The 20,443-nt window shown below is 41.6% G+C and overlaps 1 protein-coding gene across 4 annotated transcripts in view; it reads right to left on the reverse strand.

Annotated features, from left to right (window-relative positions):
* Corin (corin, serine peptidase) overlaps window positions 1-20,443 on the reverse strand; it is a 204,593-nt gene that overhangs the window by 62,894 nt on the left and 121,256 nt on the right. For all 4 annotated transcript variants that reach the window (XM_011240755.1, XM_030254695.1, NM_001122756.1 and 1 more), the window contains one exon: window positions 9,257-9,370. In XM_011240755.1, the coding sequence (XP_011239057.1) occupies window positions 9,257-9,370 (114 nt within the window). The remainder of the gene's footprint in view (window positions 1-9,256; window positions 9,371-20,443) is intronic.

The following is a 20,443-nucleotide window of genomic DNA, read 5'->3' on the forward strand; positions in this document are numbered from 1 at the left end:
TTCAATTCTTTCTTCAATGGTCAGTTACTCTCTATGAAAATAATGCTTAGTGTCTCTAAAAATATTGTGAATGAACGAAATCATTTTATTTTTTGAGATCATAATATAATCACATCATCTCAGCTTCTCTTTTCTTCCTCTAAACATTCCCAATTACCCCTCCTTTCTCTCTTTCAAATTCACCGCCACTTTATTAATTGTTACATACATTTAAGTATATGTGCTTGGAAGGAGTTACAGAGACAAAGTTTGGAGCTGAGATGAAAGGATGGTCCATGTAGAGACTGCCATATCCAGGGATCCACCCCATAATCAGCATCCAAACGCTGACACCATTGCATACACTAGCAAGATTTTATCGAAAGGACCCAGATGTAGCTGTCTCTTGTGAGACTATGCCGGGGCCTAGCAAACACAGAAGTGGATGCTCACAGTCAGCTAATGGATGGATCACAGGGCTCCCAATGGAGGAGCTAGAGAAAGTACCCAAGGAGCTAAAGGGATCTGCAACCCTATAGGCGGAACAACATAATGAACTAACCAGTATCCCGGAGCTCTTGACTCTAGCTGCATATGTATCAAAAGATGGCCTAGTCGGCCATCACTGGAAAGAGAGGCCCATTGGACTTGCAAACTTTATATGCTCCAGTACAGGGGAACGCCAGGGCCAAAAAGGGGGAGTGGGTGGGTAGGGGATTGGGGGTGGGTGGGTATGGGGGACTTTTGGTATAGCATTGGAAATGTAAATGAGCTAAATACCTAATTAAAAATGGAAAAAAAAAAAGAACTACAGGGAACTGAGGAATGTCGAGAGCTGGAGAAATGTTCGTCTTCAGGGAGGGGCACACTGATTGGCTATCTAATACCAAATGACTAGCACCGAAAACATACATACAGGTAACATATGAACTGAGAAAATGTTATATTAGTAATTGTAAAGATTTTATAAAATAGAAACTCACATACAGTGTTGGTGATGTAAAAGGACTCTATTATTGAAAGAGTTTGGTACCTTCTTATGAAGAAACTGCAACCTTTCATACAACTAATTCATGTTTTCTATTCTTAAGATTTTTGTCCAAGAGCATTTAAACGTGATTCATACAAAGATTTGCATGTGAATACTCACAGAAGCCTTATTTGTCATAGCCCAGAACTGGCAGAAATCCAAATGTTCACCAACAGATGAACAGGCAACAAAATAGAGTACATGATTACAATGAAACACTATCCAGAGATTAGAGACCCAAAGCCTGATGCATGTGACTACGTTGATTAGCCTCATAATGTTATGCTTAGTGAAAGAAAACAGAATCAACGTATTCATACTATATGACCCATCTATGGAATTCCCAGAAGACAGAACATTTATAAAGACAGATTTCAGAGCAGAGGTTTCCAGCGTCTGCAGGGTTAAGAGTGGGGATCAACAGAAGATGGGCGGGAGGGAAGATTGGAACAGACTGGAGAACTTGATGACCGACGTGTGAGGATGTTTGCACAGATATGTAATTCACTAGATTCTAGTGGGTGAAATTTACAGTGTATCCATCATACCGCAACCTCTGTGAAACATTTTGTCCCGTGTTTAATAACTGGGTTTCAGACATGTATTATCCTTTTTTCTTACTAAATCTAAATTAAGTGTAAAAATAGGTTATTATGGGAAGGTTGTTTTTCTCTCATTTAAAGTTAAAAATAAAAGAAGACAATTAGGTTTCTTCAGGTTGTTGAGAAGGGCCGAGATTAATGACCAGGATCTCAGAGGAGTGGCTATAACAGATAGAACACATTCATTTATGTGTGTGATTTATTCTGGGTTACTGTTTACATATGGTTTGAGCTGGTGGTCAGAGTTCATACTTTCTACATTGATATCTGATATCCCAATGCTAGGTTTGACACAAGTGCCCTTTCCTCTTTGAATTGGCTTGCTCCAAGTAAAGGAACAAAAGCAAATGAAAGTGGAGAGAAATGAGCGCCGATGAAGACTAGGGATTCAGTGTGCAGGCCCCAAGTCCTCTGATCTCTAGAATCCTGCACCTCATATAGGGTGTGGGGAGCACATCTTTAGTATCACAAGCTAAGCGCAACAACAATAATTATTCTCCAAAGTCTTTGCCACCTGATTTCCAACCTCTCTCCAAGTTCCGGTGTTATAAAGTCCAAGAGGGAACTATAGACTATGATAACCATAAAGGAGACTGAAGAATAAGCATTATGTATGAAGTGGTATCAGATAGAAACATTGATCATTACATAGTACATTCATTATTGAGTTACCACACATACTCAATAAGTATATGCCATTCCTATGTCGATTAAAAATGAGAGGTCTTTGTAGTTGATTGGTTAGAGAGTTAATACAAGGATGGAATAATAAAGGAAAACACAAGGACTAGGAAGAGGCGCCAGTCTTCTAGAACAGTCCTGTGCGATAGAAGGCATCCTCTATCCACAATACACCACTCTGCTGAGAGAGGTGTAGGACAGATGAGCCAGGGAGTTACCTTGCCTTTGACATCCACAGGGCACGTTAGGGAGTGGGCCCTGATATGTTCATATTTCTTTGAAAACGTTAAAGGGCTTTTTCATTTTTCTTTTGTTTTAATCAATTGTTCTTAGGAAGTCTTGAATTAATTTGGAAGAACACGCACTAGCCAGGGAAATAGGCTTTTCAATTTAACAATCAAGTGTATGAATCCATGCATCCCCCAGAGAGAAGAGGGGAATATTGGAAATCATGAATAAAACTCTTTTCTAGCAGTGTGTTTTTGTTTTTCTGATGGTAGGAACATTAGGGAATCAAATACTCCTTTTAGAATCTGATTGACCTAAGAGCACACCAAAAATTTCCAGAAGTTTCTGTGTCCTCTTTGAAACCCGTTCTGGATCTTTGGTAATCGATACTGAAGCACCTCACCAGAGATACCTTTAAGATTACCTTTCTGTTGGCTAAACTACTTCAGAAATGGAGAAAACATAGGCTTAAAAAAATAGAAAATTAAGATTCACACAGTTGCAAGTTCAGCTTCCATAGTCAGGACCTCCTGGTGAGACGAAGGTCCTTTTCAGCGCTTAGATACCAAATTAGCTGCACTTAGAAAACTGGCCTGTTACTTCCGTACTGCCCTGGGGATCAGTAAACACTCAAAACCCAAACCAGGCAGCCAGGAACCCACAGCAAACAGCAAAGATCACAGTGGCTCCTTTTATTTGAGTAAATGTTTATTTGTGCTGAAAGGAGATGCAGTCATCGTAATTTGGGGCCAAGAAATCATAATTTTCAAAAGGTGCTTGGTGCTATTTTCTTGCTTAGTTCAAGCATAATTTTTGCCTGGACTTAAGTTGGGTGTTTTTGTACCTCCAGCTTTTTTTTTTTTTAACAATAATTATTATTATTAACAGAGAACTTGATGGAAAAATGTTGCTTCTGAAGTTCTTTCGTGTAAATATTTACTTCAGGTTGGCATCTGATAAATACACTAGAGACCTTTGTCCCTCAAAATTATCATTAAATTAAAGCTGAACGCTAAGAAACAGAAAGCCTTTTTAGCAAGGACTGCCTTTGGTTTGCCCAGTGCCCGACTCCGTAAACACAGGCCGATTTGCCTTAATTCGAGAACCCAGCAGGGACGCTTAGTTTTCAGTCATGGGATTTTGGAGAGTAAAGGTTACTTCACACAACCTTCTCACTGTGAGATGACCAGAGAGGTTAAAAGTCTTACCACGGGCGCTGCCGTGGCCCTTAACAGACCTGTAAGCAGAGGCTGGCCTTGGTGAATGCCTGGACTTTCTTCTCCTGCTGACTACATCTGGAGGAGGGTCCTCCCCTGCCATCCTTCTGACCCTTCAGATGGAGTAATTCACTGTTGCGTGGCAATGGATGTTTAGCAGCGACCTTGATTGAAAACCATTAGACACTGGTAGCTTTCCCATCATGCTCTCAACTGTAGCAGTGACAGTATCTCCAGGTATTGCAAAATGTCACCTACATGTTTGAGAACCACTACCCTAGCACATAAACACAGGCTACAGGTCTAGCCTAAATCCTTCTTTTCTTACTAGCCTCTCTCCATACCTATGTTCACAATGACTCTAAGTTCAGAATTTATGTCACTGCATTTACATCATCTTGTTTGGGTTTTTTTGTTTTTTGTTTGTTTGTTTTTGTTTTTATATTTTTATTAGGTATTTTCCTCATTTACATTTCCAATGCTATCCCAAAAGTCCCCCATACCCTCCCCCCTCTCCTCTACCCACCCACTCCGACTTTTTGGCCCTGGCGTTCCCCTGTACTGGTGCATATAAAGTTTGCACGTCCAATGGGCCTCTCTTTCCAGTGATGGCTGACTAGGCCATCTTTTGATACATATGCAGCTAGAGTCAAGAGCTCCGGGGTACTGGTTAGTTCATAATGTTGTTCCACCTATAGGGTTGCAGATCCCTTTAGCTCCTTGGGTACTTTCTTTAGCTCCTCCATTGGGGGCCCTGTGATCCATCCAATAGCTGACTGTGAGCATCCACTTATATGTTTGCTAGGCCCCTGGCATAGTCTCACAAGAGACAGCTATATCAGGGTCCTTTCAGCAAAATCTTGCTAGTGTATGCAATGGTGTCAGCGTTTGGAGGCTGATTATGGGATGGATCCCTGGATATGGCAGTCTCTAGATGGTGGTTTTTAGGACACTTCTTGTATTATTCTTTTCAAATAACATATTTGAAATGTCATATTTAGTACCTGATTTAGTCATTAAGGTTTAATGGCATCTGGGAATGACTATAAATGCTCCCTTCTAGGCCTGGTGCAGCAACTGTAGCCTTGAAATCACATCAACTGCCTGCACTGGGCCTATCAACATTCAGTCATGAATGAGGAAGTGGATCATCGGATTCTCTGACAAAAGAGACTGGCAACTGAAAGGTTCTGGAAGGGTGGAAGTCATTGTCTACAGTTGTGTTCCTGATGGTGACCTCGCCAAACTCTGATGGATAGTGCCAAACCCGCTGTTACGCAGATGCCACCAGTTCAGCTCAGCGACATCACAAAACAAAGCAACAAAGAGGCAATCACGTGAAAGGAGGACTTGTGTGTCGGGGGGATTGACAGGGACAGAAGATGAGAGTAATTAGACTGAATTTTATACATGAAAGAAAATGTCAGAGGCAAGATAACTAATAAAAAAAGGAAAAAGAAGGTTTAATGTTCTCTGTGTTTGTGTGTTACACCCCTGATTAGACTAAAAAAATCTACACTGAAAGCAATCAAAATATCTACTCACTGGGTTTCTACAAAACATATCTACTACTGGGTTCACAGATAGACGGAATTTGAGAATCTGCACTCATTTGGCTGAGTCAGCATTTCCCCAGAGTCGCTATACTACAGGGATTTTTGCAAGCGTTTGAAGCTCTTTGGTTACTTGTCAAATGAGACACTTTTGTTAACCAGAGGGAGCATTTCTAGTATTTACATGCATCCTTATTTTAGGGGAAAAGATTTCTAGGAAGGCATGGTGGTGGAGGGCACTCATTTCATTATCTCCTTGACCACCATGAGGGGAGCCACTGGGCTCCACTGAGCTCCACCTGCTTGCTATTCTGCCTCGCCTCAGGCCCGGAAAGACACCAGCAGCCAATCTTATGCCATCACCTCTGAGACAAAGAAACCAATACCCAAACGAAGCACAACGCACACACAGCCAACTCTCCATATAGAAACAAAATCCTTCCTACTTTTAAACTGTTTCTCAGGGGATTTGTCTCAGTCATGAACGACACAATGGAGGTGGCAGGGACTAAGGTAACTTTAGTGACAAGCACCATTATAGTCATAAACCTCAGTGTTCTTGGGTAGTTGTGCCTATATAGGTTTTATATCCAACAAGTCAATTGTTTAGGTTTTATATCCAAGAAGCCAATTCTATAGGTTTTATATCCAACAAGTCAATTCTATAGGTTTTATATCCAACAAGCCAATTCTATAGGTTTTATATCCAACAAGTCAATTCTATAGGTTGTATATCCAACAAGCCAATTCTATAGGTTTTATATCCAAGAAACCAATTCTATAGGTTTTATATCCAAGAAGCCAATTCTATAGGTTTCATATCCAACAACTCAATTCTAGAGACAGTCTTGTTTCCACTTGGCTCATGAGGAAATGGAGGCAAAGAGAGGTAGAGTTGTATTCAAGCTTATAGAATCAGGAATGTTAAGGATAGAAATATAGGAAACTGGACTGCCTGAGTCAAGCACATACAAGACTGATGGTCACATTGTGTGGCACTCCTTACAATTAGGTAACCACTGTCATCACAAACAAACATACGACAAAAACAAAAACCAGTTCACCCATTTCACCCAAAGTTCAGCGCAAATGGCTTCCAAAAGTATTTGGTCGATCGATTTCATGTGTCAGAAAGTATAAAGTCCCACAGTGAAGGAGCCGAGCTCCTCGGATCTTGGAAGCTGGCAGGATCAGCCCTGATTAGGTTTTGGATGGGAGAACTTTTTGAACCAAAGTATGTGAGTTATTTTCTTTGGGATTTGTTTTTGTTTTTAGATTTGTTCCTCTTATTTTATGGAGATGAGTGGTTCGTTTACATGTATGTCTGTGTACCACATGCATGTTTGGTGCCTTGGAAAATTTAGAAAAGGGCATGAAATCCCCTGGAACTGAAGTGATGGGTGGTTGTAAGCCATGTGCATGATGGGAATGAAATCTGGGTCCTCTCCAAGGACAGTGAGTGCTCTCTACTGCTAAGTCGTCTCCTCAGTGCTTTGGGGCTTTTAGCAATATCTACCTATAAACACCCATTGTGTGGCAGTATTAGTAGCCCCGGCTTCAACTGTTCTTGGAGATGGTTACCCAGTCAAAAGTACATTAGCATCAAAAGAGATGAGCTACCTTCTAGTCCAGGGTCTATGAATCAGAAGCACTTCTACCTAAACTCATCTCCAGGCCAAGGATATGAGTATCACGTCAGATAGGGTTGCCTCCTGGGGATGCTAAGCAGTCAGAAGATGCTGAGGAAAGCCCTGGCTATATGCACCTACCTTGAAGAGCAGAATGAAAAACAAATATCCAAAATTTCCTAATTTTTACAAAAACCTTTCTGTTGTGAAACTAAGATGGCTCCAAGAGGTTGGGAATAATTTTATTTAATACATTCAAAAGAATAGCTGACATGTAAGACCAAATTAGTTAGTAGAGAACAGCCAGGGGTACTCACAGTGACACCGTGATGGTCAGTTATCACCCAGGGCATGCTAGAGCAACCAGAACAAACATTCTCTTGTCACATAATTCACCAAATCTGAACTTGCGGGGATAAGGCCAATTCAGAAGCAGCACATGGGACAGAAAACATGTTAAATTTGGAACCTTTCACAAGTGACGGCAAATCCATCAATTTGATCCCTGGTAAACATCTTCATTGCCCCAAGCCTCTGCTGCCTTTGAACAAAAGTAAGGGATGCGCAGTTCCTCCTGAGCTGACAGTTCAATCAAAAACGGAAGGTAAACACTTTCTGACATAGCTGACAGACAATCTGCCACAGGTAAGTCCTTTCCCCAGCTTCCATTTAATCCAACAATGCAAGAAACTCCACAAACCACCTAACTTGCTTTTTAAAAGAAAACAAGTGCAGTGTTTAAAAAACAAGAGGACGGTTTAGCTTCCTGTCTTTTCTGGCCAGCGTGGTCTCTACCTGCTAGGATATAGGAGCTGAGTATTTTCTTCTGTTTCCCCTAGGAATGTTCAGCCAAGCTTCTCTCCTTAGTACCTTGGGGCTATGGTAACACTCTGATTTGCACACAAGTCCTCCATCAGACACACATGGTTCTCACGGCAGGGATAGTAAGAACAGGAGAGTAGAGGCCAGTCGATAGAAGCTCATGTTGAAATGCTGCACACATCAAACATTCAGGCTCAGGAGATGCCCTCTGATGGTCAGAAACAATAGCATGCCAAGTTTTCTATGTTTCACTATGGGGCTTCATAGAGACAGTTGCTAAAGGGATGTATTTTCTCAATGGGCCAGATCATGTCATTTTAAGGTATGAATATAATGCCAGCTAAGACATCATTATGTACCTTCCAGAGTAGCAATAACGTCTTATTCAGTTGGTAACTAGGAAAATTGAACTCCTTCAGATTGTATCTTAAATACTCAAAGCACTAACAGTGTTTACAATCAATGCTCAGCACCAGAGAACAAAATGACAGAGCCAGAGCCTGCTGCACAGGACTAAAGGCACGTGTTGACACTGAATAATGCCCCAGTACTGGCCACAGCAGGAGATGACAAGAGATTTTACTGCATCCCCATCAGATGAACGTAATCCAATTGAACCTTTCAGAATCCCTCCCGGTGGTCATTTTGAATAGTATTTTTGGCTAATGTAACAGTGATAGTCCTTAATGTAACCACATAGGCTAAAACGATGTTTTACCTGTAAATTTGCATGCATAGGCTTTCCTGAAGAGAAAATACTATGTTGTAAAATAAAAGAAAATCCTTACTAAAAATAACGGTTTTCAAAATATACGTAGCATAACTTAATTCCTACTACCTACTAAGTAATAGACAAAATAAATAAATGTACAAACAAATAAGGGTGAGAGTTCACAGGAGAAAAAGGTTGAAGATATTTAGCATTAAACACTTGATTTAAACTGCAGCTTTTCTCAAACCTTTAATATATCAGCATGTGTTGAAACTCTCTAAGAAGTTGACACAAAGCTTTTCCTAACCATTCTTTTTCACTCAGCCATTTTTTAAAAAAAGTTGTGTACTATGAAACCACATTTTGATGAACAGCACTCTGATACTATGATATGCTACCTGCCCCAAATTCCAGCAAACGAACATCCTAACCCTCTGCACAGGGAAAAGAGTTGGTACCTGGTAAACAGGACTCTCTCCACTAAGGCAGCAGTCTCAATCTCTCACCAAGGTTGGGTGAGTCTCCCAGGAAGGAAACCCAGCTCTACCCATGCTGACTGTGATTAATTTATACATTGGTAAAGCAGCCGGAGCACAGTGGCTCAGCTCTGGAGCAGGGTGCAAGCCCAACATGGTGGCTCTGGGGGAGACAAACCTATTGGCTTCACCCAGAATGGCAAACCAATGGCCGTCTACTAATGGCCAGGCTGGCTGTCAGTATCTGACAGGGCAGTGGCATAGGTGTCTAGGCTCCTCAGTAGAATCCCTTCCCACCCAGCTAAGCCCCACAGGGCCTGTCACCTACTGCAATGCGCCTCGTCGCTCCAGTCATCACAGTCATTATAGCCGTTACACTGCAGCTTCTTGGGGACGCAGAGCCCGCTGGTACACAGGAAGCTCTCGCCCCCTCCACAGAGTGCTGGAAAAGTAAGGGGAAGAGGTCAGAACATGTTTCTTTATTCTTTTAAACTTAGGAGAGAGAAAAAAATTAAAAATAATAAAAAGTTCCTTTGAGATTTGACAGATTTCCTTCCAGAACCCCTCGCTGTCATTTTTCACCATTTCCTCATTGGACTCTGGAATGCTCACGGTAGAATTATCTAGAAGGCATCTCTACATGGTCCATCCTTTCGTCTCAGCTCCAAACTTTGTCTCTGTAACTCCTTGCATGGGTGTTTTGTTCCCACTTCTAAGGAGGGGCATAGTATCCACACTTCAGTCTTCATTCTTCTTGAGTTTCATGTGTTTAGCAAATTGTATCTTATATCTTGGGTATCCTAGGTCTTGGGCTAATATCCACTTATCAGTGAGTACATATTGTGTGAGTTCCTTTGTGAATGTGTTACCTCACTCAGGATGATGCCCTCCAGGTCCATCCATTTGGCTAGGAATTTCATAAATTCATTCTTTTTAATAGCTGAGTAGTAATATCCAGGGATCCACCCCATAATCAGCTTCCAAACGCTGACACCATTGCATACACTAGCAAGATTTTATCGAAAGGACCCAGATGTAGCTGTCTCTTGTGAGACTATGCCGCGGCCTAGCAAACACAGAAGCGGATGCTCACAGTCAGCTATTGGATGGATCACAGGGCTCCCAATGGAGGAGCTAGAGAAAGTACCCAAGGAGCTAAAGGGGTCTGCAACCCTATAGGTGGAACAACATTATGAACTAACCAGTACCCCGGAGCTCTTGACTCTAGCTGCATATTATCAAAAGATGGCCTAGTCGGCCATCACTGGAAAGAGAGGCCCATTGGACACGCAAACTGTATATGCCCCAGTACAGGGGAGCGCCAGGGCCAAAAAAATGGGAATGAGTGGGTAGGAAAGTGGGGGGTGAGGGTATGGGGGACTTTTGGGATAGCATTGGAAATGTAATTGAGGAAAATATGTAATAAAAATAAATAAATAAATAAATAAAAAGAATTATCTAGAAGGAACCCAAACAGTGCTGGCTGGAGAGAGCCAGGTACCAGCGGGCTTCACACAAGAGGTTTGTGTGTTCGGAAACAATAGAGCACTCAGCCCTAACAAGTGCACAGTGTATGTGTGGAGAAAATGCTCAATTGGAAGATGTTGTTCTAAGCGATTGCAAACAACGTGAGAGTGGAGTGCTATTGACCGAACAAGGAGTTCCCTCTCTAAATGCCACTGTGTGCTGCTCAGAGAGAGTTCTCATAAAAACAGTCAGACAAAAGATGAGCTCTGGAATACGGGAGCAGAGACCCCGTGCCCTGCAGTTGAAATATATTTGCTTGCCTTAACAAAAGGTTAAAGGGTAAGGCAGTGTTTGGGCACAGGACAGGCGACACCTTACTTATTAACTAATGATATTTTCTATTATTTTTGTCATTGACAATGAACAGTTACATTTGACTACCTTTTGCTATTATCATGATATTCCCTTTTTTCTTCTTCTTTAAATTTCAACAACTATTTTGACAACTTGAAAATTACAATATGTAACAAATTTCAGATAGAAAGTCAGAAAGGTCACTAATCAAAAGGAAACATCAATGAAGCAGATACAAATAAAGTTCTATGTGTGCTTATGTGCACCAGGTATTTTTTAAACTATAGAACATTTGACTCAAAAATCTGGTTTCTTGGACTTGGTGCAAAGGAAATTAATATTAATACAGAAAAGTCTTACTTTAAGGCTATTCATACCACCCTTGCTTATGATGAGGAAACCATAAGGTAGCAATTACATAAAACACAGGGACTGCCTAAATCAATTTGGTAACTCCACAGTAAAGAATACTGTTAGTGTTACTGAAAATGTACACCACAGAAAATAACTCAACATCCTGGGGACAAGTTCAAGATACTTCAAGTGAAAAAGGCACTGGCTGGTGTTAAATAGCGTGTTATAACTTGTCATAGATCAAGGCCAACTACTGTAATTATACCTACTAGAAATACTCAGGACAATTTCTATTTTGTTTCATTCTGAATTTTACAAATATAGTGATCAAGCGTATTTCTCTAGTCAGAGAAAAATGCTAACTTTTTGGGAAGGGATGGTACAGTTTTAGAATAGGAGAAAATAAAATCGTCAAAGCTAGTATGCATCCCAGTCACAGGGATGGTTGCCTGGTCACGGTCTCCTGAAGTACGTATTCCTTGATCATGTGACTCTTGTACCCTTAATAGTGGGAACTGAGAACTGGATAACTCTTTGATGTGAAAACGGAAATGAAGAATAGAACAAAGCAAGAACTGCAGGTAGGGAATCCCGTCTGTCACCATTTTCAGATGTTCCTGGCTGGCACTTAAGAAGGTTCTAGATTCATATTTGATGGGAAAAGTCACACAAATCTCCAACATGGCCACACATTATCACAAAGCCAAAAGGAAATAAGTATTGCTATATCCATGATCTTTTTCCCCAAAGCGCTCATGAAAATCAGTGTTTTGATTTGCTGGAAACAAAGTCCTAGATGATCAGATAATCTCACAATATCAATAATAAAAATATAGTTTTCATTGAATCTTATAGTTTCAGAATCAATCTAATTAATTACATAGTGAATCTCAACTGCCAAAGTACTCAATAAGTCTAAGGTGTGCAGTGAAGGAGAACTGAACACAGGCGTGAATGTATGTACTAAATATAACTACAAGTACAGACTCCTAATGGGCACACAGGAAACCAGATGTAAAATGAAGCCATGCCCTAGGGCTTTACCAGCTGGTCTATGTCAAGGGGTGTCAATCCTACTGTGAGATTGGTGCCCTACTGTACAAACCATGGAGGGCAAAAGTCCATGTCTGCCTTTCCGTGGCTGCCTCAGGGAGCACTGCATCCCCACCTATGGCTCTGGTGAGTCCTCAGGAAATGGAGCTGAAAGCCTGGCATGAACTAGTTCCTGACTTCCATATCTCAAAACCTCACGTAAACATGACATTAGTGAAGCCATTGCTGGATGTGGTCATCTAAAATCTAGGTCAAATTTAAACCCTAGTCTGCTGGTGCTGATGTGTTATTGACCTCTCTTGTCGTGGCTGATTCATCGGAAGGTGACTTCTTGATGGTGTAACATTTGAAGGGGGTGGGCCAGTCTAAGAAAGTTTTAAGTCATTGAAAACAGTGTTTTTCTTCTTGCTTTCAAAGTTTCAAGAAGACAAATAGTGCCCATTTTCTCTCATTTGTTGTTTATACAATTTATATTAATACATAAAGTAATGTATGTATATCTGATATTTAAGTAAGGGCAGATTTGTTTAGTAAGTGAGTAAGGGGATGGGGAGGGTGGAGAAGGTGGAAGGAGGAAGCAGCAAGGACTACACACCAAGTACATTGTATACCTGCATAAGCATGCTCTTATGGAATACAGCATTGTGTACAATGAACACACAGAGAAAAGGAGAAACCGAGAAAGTTCAAAGTCTTGTCATCAGTATCACTTTTAAAAAATTAGAGTATAAAGAATCTTTCCTGTTTGAATATTGTATGTAGAATTTGCCATTTCCTTGCATAAGCTTTTCAATTTCAAAAGAAAAAAAAGGTATAAACATCAACTTTGAGTTCCTAAAATTCAAGGCAGACATTCTCGCTCCGGCATCCTTGGAGGAAATGGTAATTTACAGATAGACGAACTCAAGTACCAAGAAGTTAAGACAGCAGTGGCCCAAAGCTATAATGCTAGTAAGAGGTTTAAACAAGTCAGCCCAGGATCTTGAGGTACAGACTGCAGCCCAGTCCTCCACACCCCACCCATTCTGCTGTTCTGCTAGCAACCTTAATGGTGTTAGCTGAGCCTGATTCCAGGGTACTGGGTATGAGCCAAAGTTCAAACTGTCTTTCTTTCTCTCTGTAAACAAAAGACAGATGTCTGTTCTCCAGGTGAATCGGATCCAGATGAAGTGACATTCCACATCAACACTGGCTTTTTGGAAGACATCCTAAGAGAGCACTTAGCAAGTTTCTGCAGAGGTTTTGCCGTAAATTTCACTGTCTTCTACCAATTGTCTTTTCACCGCCTTTGAATTATCACTCAGATGATAAAGAGAGATCCTGATAAGGCATGCTGTACCATCTTGACACTGCATACCGCTTCGTCTGCAATTCTATAAGGAATGTGCTGAACTTAAATTAAAATCAATAGCCAGCAGATCAATAGAATAGTCATTAATTATTTGAGATGAGATTTACAGAGAACCTCCCTAGCGTAGTCCCTATGGCTATCTCAGTAAGAAAATAAAGCCACCACCCCTTTAATCAAGTACGCATGCACTAACTGGTCATCATCTGATTGAAGGTGTCTCAACACCATTGCTGAATTCTCTTTACTCTTGAGACAATGAACACTTCTTCAGGAACAGCAGTGTTCAGTTATGTCCCATGAGATGCAACTTTCCACATCCAGGTAGGGTGGGGTTGATTGTAAACCACCTGGGCTTCAGACTGCCAAGGCCTTGGGAGACTGTGTACTCATGAGGACAGTTGGCCTTTCTCAATATTCTAGTCTCTGATGAGTTTCCGAAATAGCAGTTTGCAAACCGAAACTCATTGGCAACTTCAACTGCTTCCAGCCTTCCCTGCTTCTCTCTGTGTTTCAGGGCAACATTGATGAGCCACCACTCGGTTGCTGGGAGTTGAACTCGGGACCTCTGGAAGAGCAGTCAAGCACTCCTAACCACTGAGCCATCTCTCCATCGTATCAGAGCAGCATTTATATTGGCAAATGCGCTCTTGCTCCAGTGATCGACTTCTGGAGTCTTGGAAATTCCTAACCAGCTACTGATTGTGAGGAAGCCCCATCAACCCTTCTTTTGAGCTTGCTCACAGCCCAAAGCTTAGCTTCAATTCCACCTCTAAAGAGAAAGCTAACCTGCAACAGCGCATTCCAACTGGGGCTGAGCAGAGTAAGAGAACCTGTGAGGAATGCATTCAATACCCAGCTTGAAATGCTTGGTGCAAATCTCCCTGGCTCTTTCCTTCCAGAGGTTACGTAAATACTTGAAGTACTTTACAGATAATCTGCCTGTGGCTGATCCAATCATTGCTAGGAAGAGTGCTGTATCTTTACGAGTAAAAGACAGTAAAAGCTGACAGACCTCAGCTTTGGGATGAAAAATCAGGGAAGAGAAAGTCCAAGGGTCTAATCTAATTACCAAACTTGGGCTCTGCCCTAACTTCTATAGAGGGTAAGTCATAATACCTGAGTCTCTCATTCATTAAATGTTAAAAAGTTATGGGTAGAGGTTGGAGGCAGGAGGCCCTGTGTATGGAGAGAGTGAGACTCTCTGAGAGGACACTGCCAGAGAAGAGAGATGCTACACAGCTGAGTGGTGCCTGTCTTTTGGATAGAGATTAGCCCCGGATCAGCAATGCAGAGGCCAGTTAGAGACCTTATGAGAATTTCAATAAGTTACTGGAGCTAAACCCAGACTGGGGTGTGCCTGTGGGAGGTGGTGAGCAACTAAGAAAGAAAGGACAGCTTTGCTGCAGAAGAAAGCAATTAAATGTTATGGTAAATGAGCACAAAAACAATGTTTAAAATTATGTATTTTAGTGCATTTGAATTATTGTGTTCTGTAAGAGAAGCAGAAAAGACACCAAGTATTGCCCATGGGACAACTAAATGACCATTCACGAAGATAAAGAGAGAGACAAAGAACATATACAATCTAACCAAGTAGACTGTACCTTTCTATCCTCTAATCCACCACAAAAAATGAGGGTTCCTCAGGTAGAACTATGTACTAAGCTAAGAAATCCTTCTTATTTTCACTTTGAACATCTCTTTTTTTAAAATTTTTGTTCTCTGGGGGCAGGGGTGGTGGTGGTTTGAGACTGAGTCTCAGTATAGATTCCATGCTGACTGGGAGTTCTTGATCTCACCTCCTGTGCCTGGATGCACTTGGGTTTATGTGTAGCCAAGGCTCAAACAAGGCATCTTTTAACACAGTGCTCTGTGCCTCTGGCTTCCAAGAGTGCGGATGCCCAGACGCATCAGGGGACAGTCAGCAGACAGTCAAGCTAACCCAGACAGAGACCATGGTTTGTTACAACTCACACAATTTACACCTCAAAGTTGTTCTGCATGTTTGTTCATTGACTCTGGCTCCTTCCTACCATGTGACTTTCTTAAGGGAAGGCAGCTGGTCAGTTCTCTTACCGCCGTGTCCTGAGTCTAGGATGAAACTGCCACATAATAGGAAGAAATCAGATTATTTATAAAGTAATAAATGAAGCCTGGGAACATGGGGTGCTGAGAGAGTCGAGCTAAATGACAAAGGTTCTAGTTCCCCAGCCCTCCATATTCGAGGGTAATGAATATCTTATGATGTTCTTTTCACTGATGGATGAATAAATGGACAAAATACTAAAATGTCTCTATGTGCCAGTGGCATATTAGTCAAACCTGCAGACAAGGCCTGTTCTCGGTACAATTTGCTCTAATAACAGGACAAGGAAAGACTCTTCCTGAGTCTGGCCTGTGATGGTGCGCCCAGTTCTCCGTCCCCACACTTCTACCCACATTACCTATTCTTTGGGTTAGAGTGGTATATTTCTGAAAATGTCTATGATATGCAGGAAAGGAACCCTGGGCCCATGTCACAGAGCACACTGTGTGTCAGAACTGTCTGCTTACACAGGAAAGGATAAATCTTTTCCTAGAAGGGCTTTTGCTGCCAAAACAGCACTTTAAACTCCTCCTTTAAGATTAGAAATGCCCAAGAGGGAATGGGTGGGTGGGTGGATTGGTGAGTAAGGGAGGGGAGGATGGGATAGAGTGTTTTGGGGAGGGAAACCAGGAAAGGGGATAACATTTGAAATGTAAACAAAAAATATCTTTAATAAAAAATAAAAAGTTTTAAAGAGATTACAAGTGTTCAATTCAAACTTTAGTAGAACACAGTTAATATTTTTTTGGTTATTAATAGTTGCAATTTCTGTTATAGACCATCATCTTTTCATTATAATTAGTATTCATTATACTTGAACTTAAAAAGACATTAGTAATTGATGTGGAAGAGGATTTGGGAAGGGACCAGACCTTTCTTCTTACTTTTCTTATCCCTTCCAATCTCCCAGGAGCAAGAAGGATACTGATGGATCCCTGGAACTGTGAAGGGCTCAGAAGGACGCGAAGATGCAGCGGGCATGGGTTTAACCCTATCACACACACGGGTATAAGAAATGCCATATCGAGGCCAGCAAGAAGGCTTGGGAGGGAAAGCACTGCTACCAAGCCTGACAAATGAGTTTGCTCCATGGAACCCTCGTGGTAGAACAAGAAAACAGACTCCTTCGAGGTGTTCCCCGATCTCCTCTACAGCTGCCCTAACATGCCCCCTCAACTACATACATGTCAAAGTAACAATTTAAATAAGGAAACCCATGTCGATTTCTTCATCGAAATCACATTGCTTCATGTTTCAACCCAAATGATGATGAGAAATATCCAGACACAGTCTATAGGGCCTCTCCTGCAACACAGGACAGGGCCTTGGTGTGAGGATCTGCGGGGCTCACCCGGTACCTAAGGAACTAAGGAAAGACCCGGAGTTTTCAGTCCCTCTAAGAATTGTTGATGGGCTTGTGTTTGCTGAGCTCTCAAGACTGTGTCAGGCAAATCCCCAACTGTGTCTCTAGCGATGGTCTCCAGTGGCCTGTTTCTAGGTATCCCACACAGCCATCCCCTCCTGAGATCCTGCTTCTCCGCCTCTCCCCACCCCGTCTTGCGTCCCCCAAGCAAAGGTGGAACCTGCGGAAGAAAATGGAGCATCTACCACATGCTTCTGACTCCCTGGACCCCTGGGGCCACTGAGAACATTTCTCTCCACACCATCCATGCTGAGTGACCCCACGTGCTCTCCACATCTCTTTCTCACCTCTCAGCTTCATCTTCCCTTCCGAAGGATGCAGAGGTGAGAACTCATCGTTTTAGAGCTCAGTAAATGGTTGCGCATGGTTGCGCGGTTTAGTTTTTATTGTTCTTAAAAGAGCAAAAATTTCCAATTAGGAACTTCATTGTCCAAAGGTAGCACGATGACTGGTGATCTATTATAGATTCATTTAGATGCTCCTGATATTCTAAAATGAGAGGCGTCACAGTGGCTTCCTTTATGTTCCATGGTATCCCCACATTGCACACACTAGAGAAAAACAAGCCACGGCTCTTTAATTTAATACCCCTCGGCGCTTTTTTATACATCTTCTATTTAGTAAGAAACCATCTCAGTTAGACAATTGTTCAAAGGAAATCCAAAACAGCTCCCCAAATTAAATGTCTTTACGCCTGAGTTACTCTTGGACTTAAAACACCCCTGCCTCTACCCAACTCCCCCACTATGAATAGAGCTATGCTTTGGGTCTATGGGGACTTTACCATATGGCCCTCAGCTTTCATTCCTGAAACTAAGACCTAAAGCGTAGGTATTGCCTGTCTGACAGCATGATGGAAGGCCTATCATTCTGTAGAGAAGTTAGTCATCACAAAGTTATCTAAAAGTGGCCTCGAGGTATCAAAATCTGCATGTGTAACTGGGAAAGAGAATGAAAGTGGAATTCCAAAAGCAGCCACCGCCGACCACTCAGTATCTCTAGAAGACTCCTGGCGTAAAACAGACACAGTCTCGTCTAGTAGAGCTTTCAATATGATCAGACAGAGGAGAAGATAAAGAAAACAGAGAGAGGAAAGTGGAGCTGGATGACCAGAGACCCACTGAAATAGAAGCCAGGCAGAAGTACGAGGGTGCGTCTCACAAAGAATCTCTGTTCAATTCAGTTCTTCAGAGAACAAAGAAGCAAAGACAGGAGCAAAGAGAAAGGAATGAGGGGCAGAAGGAAAGAGGGAGGGCAGAAAAGATCAAGGAATCTTCAAAACCAGGATTATATAATAAAACTAACACTCTAGTATACACCTCAAATTTTAATCCTCAAACAGGGCTCTGAGCAACGTGTCTTCAGAACTCGTCAGCGAACAGAAGGTGTGCAATGATTGTTGGCTTGTTTTTTTTCCCCCTGCAAAGAACTGCAGTAACTTAAACTTTCGGCAAAAACAGAGCAATTCAAGATCGTCTATTTATAGTCTATCCACTCGATAAGCCGGACGGGTATTCCTAAGTTCAAAGATAATCACTTATTTAGAGTTTTTGAGAGATGTAAAAACCTTTACCCAATCACCGTCTGAATTTGCTTTAGAAAATAAATACTGAACTTCTAAAATATATATAAAAAATTTCCAGACCATTGACACAGTTTTGAGATTTTTTTTTTCTCCAAACATAAGGCCACCTTCAGTGACTACCTTTGGCCAAGTCTAGACAAACAGAGCACAGTTCTGAACAAACCCAATGAATGCAGAGAAATGTATATTGGATAGAGGAAGCATGCATGATGTGGGGAGACCATGCCTCCCTCACGAGTGTGGATGGGAGCAGCCTGAGAACCTAACCAGTACAGCTGCTGTACAAAGAGGCACCCTTCTCTCCTTCTTCCCCATATGCCTGCTGCCTACTTTCCATGTGAGCTGAAGAACATGACCCTTACCAAGAGCATGCTGTTGGACTTCCAAGCTTATGGAACGATAAGCCAAAATAAACTTCTTGAAGGGAGCCAGTCTTTGGGATTTTGTTATAGCAGTACAAGGTAGACTGGGCTGATACCTGAGAGCATTTGAATGGGTGAGTCATAGAAATCCGTCAGATTTCATCTTATGCATCAAGAGACTAGATTTTATTTTCACCATAACCAAGCTGAATTTTTAATCACCATTCCCTTTAAGCTGAATTTTAAATAATTATTCCCTTTTACTTCTTTTTATGTACTGACACTAAAATGAACTGCTTGTGATTCTATATATTATGTTGCCCAATAAACAGTAAACTTAGAAAACTATCTTTCAAAGACAGATGGCATGTCTGTGGATTCACTATGGATCCTGTGAGCATTCAATTACACTTCTTTCCTGTCACTTCCTGGTGTTGCTGTGATGTGGACTATTCCAGAGTAGTCTTGCCCTTCAAATGGTCAGGGCGTTGGGACCTCATTCACCTTCCAGATGTGACAGCCCAGTGGCTGCAAGCCAATTTCTGCAGCTCTGTGTCAGAGTTCAGCCTGGGGTCTTCTGCTATCCTCATTCCTGTAACTACACACACACACACACACACACACACACACACACACACACACACCCCACTACCTCATTCCATGCAGGAGCTGTAGTGACAGCATATAGTGGCTGAGTGAAGGCACAGTTGGGAAAACCTGGCTATTTCTAGTAGTTTGACTGTTCCCAGGCAAGCTACCCCTCAAACAGTCAAGAACTTCACTCCTGAACACTCTCATATCCAAAAGGATAAAAAGCTGTTTAAAAAAATAGTTCCAAAAACTCAGCTAATATCCAGACCAAAAATGAACTATTTGCAATGCTTTTGGTATATCAAAACAGTGGTATTAGAGAAAAAAAACATAGTTGTAGATTTAAATTAAAGTTAAATATTTTAATTTAATTTAATTTCTGTATTGCCTTTAGAAAACTACTTCACACTTTTGAGTTTTTTCCTCTTTTCTTCTCTTTCTTTCTTTCTTTCTTTCTTTTTTCCTTCTCTCTCTTTCTTTCTTCTTCCTCTTCTTCTTCTTCTTCTTCTTCTTCTTCTTCTTCTTCTTCTTCTTCTTCTTCTTCTTCTTCTCATCATCATCATCTTCTTCTTCTTCCTCTACTTCCTCCTCCTCCTCGTCTTCCTCTTCTTCCTCCTCCTCCTCCTTCTCCTTCTTCTTTGAATATTGTGATCTCTAATGGTAACAATGGTACCTGCTACTGAACTGGGCAAAGTTCAGCATGCTCTGATAATGAAGACCAGAAGTGTGTGATTCTCTTCTGAAAAGAGCCAGGCATGTTGGAGGCTTAACAGATTAACCTGTAAGGAAGCAGAACTCTCATCCTCAAACTCATGGATACATCACTGCCTACCAGGACAGGAAAGGTGAGGGCAACTGAGTCCTTTGAAATAACCAAGCTACAACGGTT

Source organism: Mus musculus, chromosome 5 (assembly GCF_000001635.26).
Source record: "Mus musculus strain C57BL/6J chromosome 5, GRCm38.p6 C57BL/6J".
In the NCBI taxonomy this organism is placed as follows: Eukaryota; Metazoa; Chordata; class Mammalia; order Rodentia; family Muridae; genus Mus; species Mus musculus.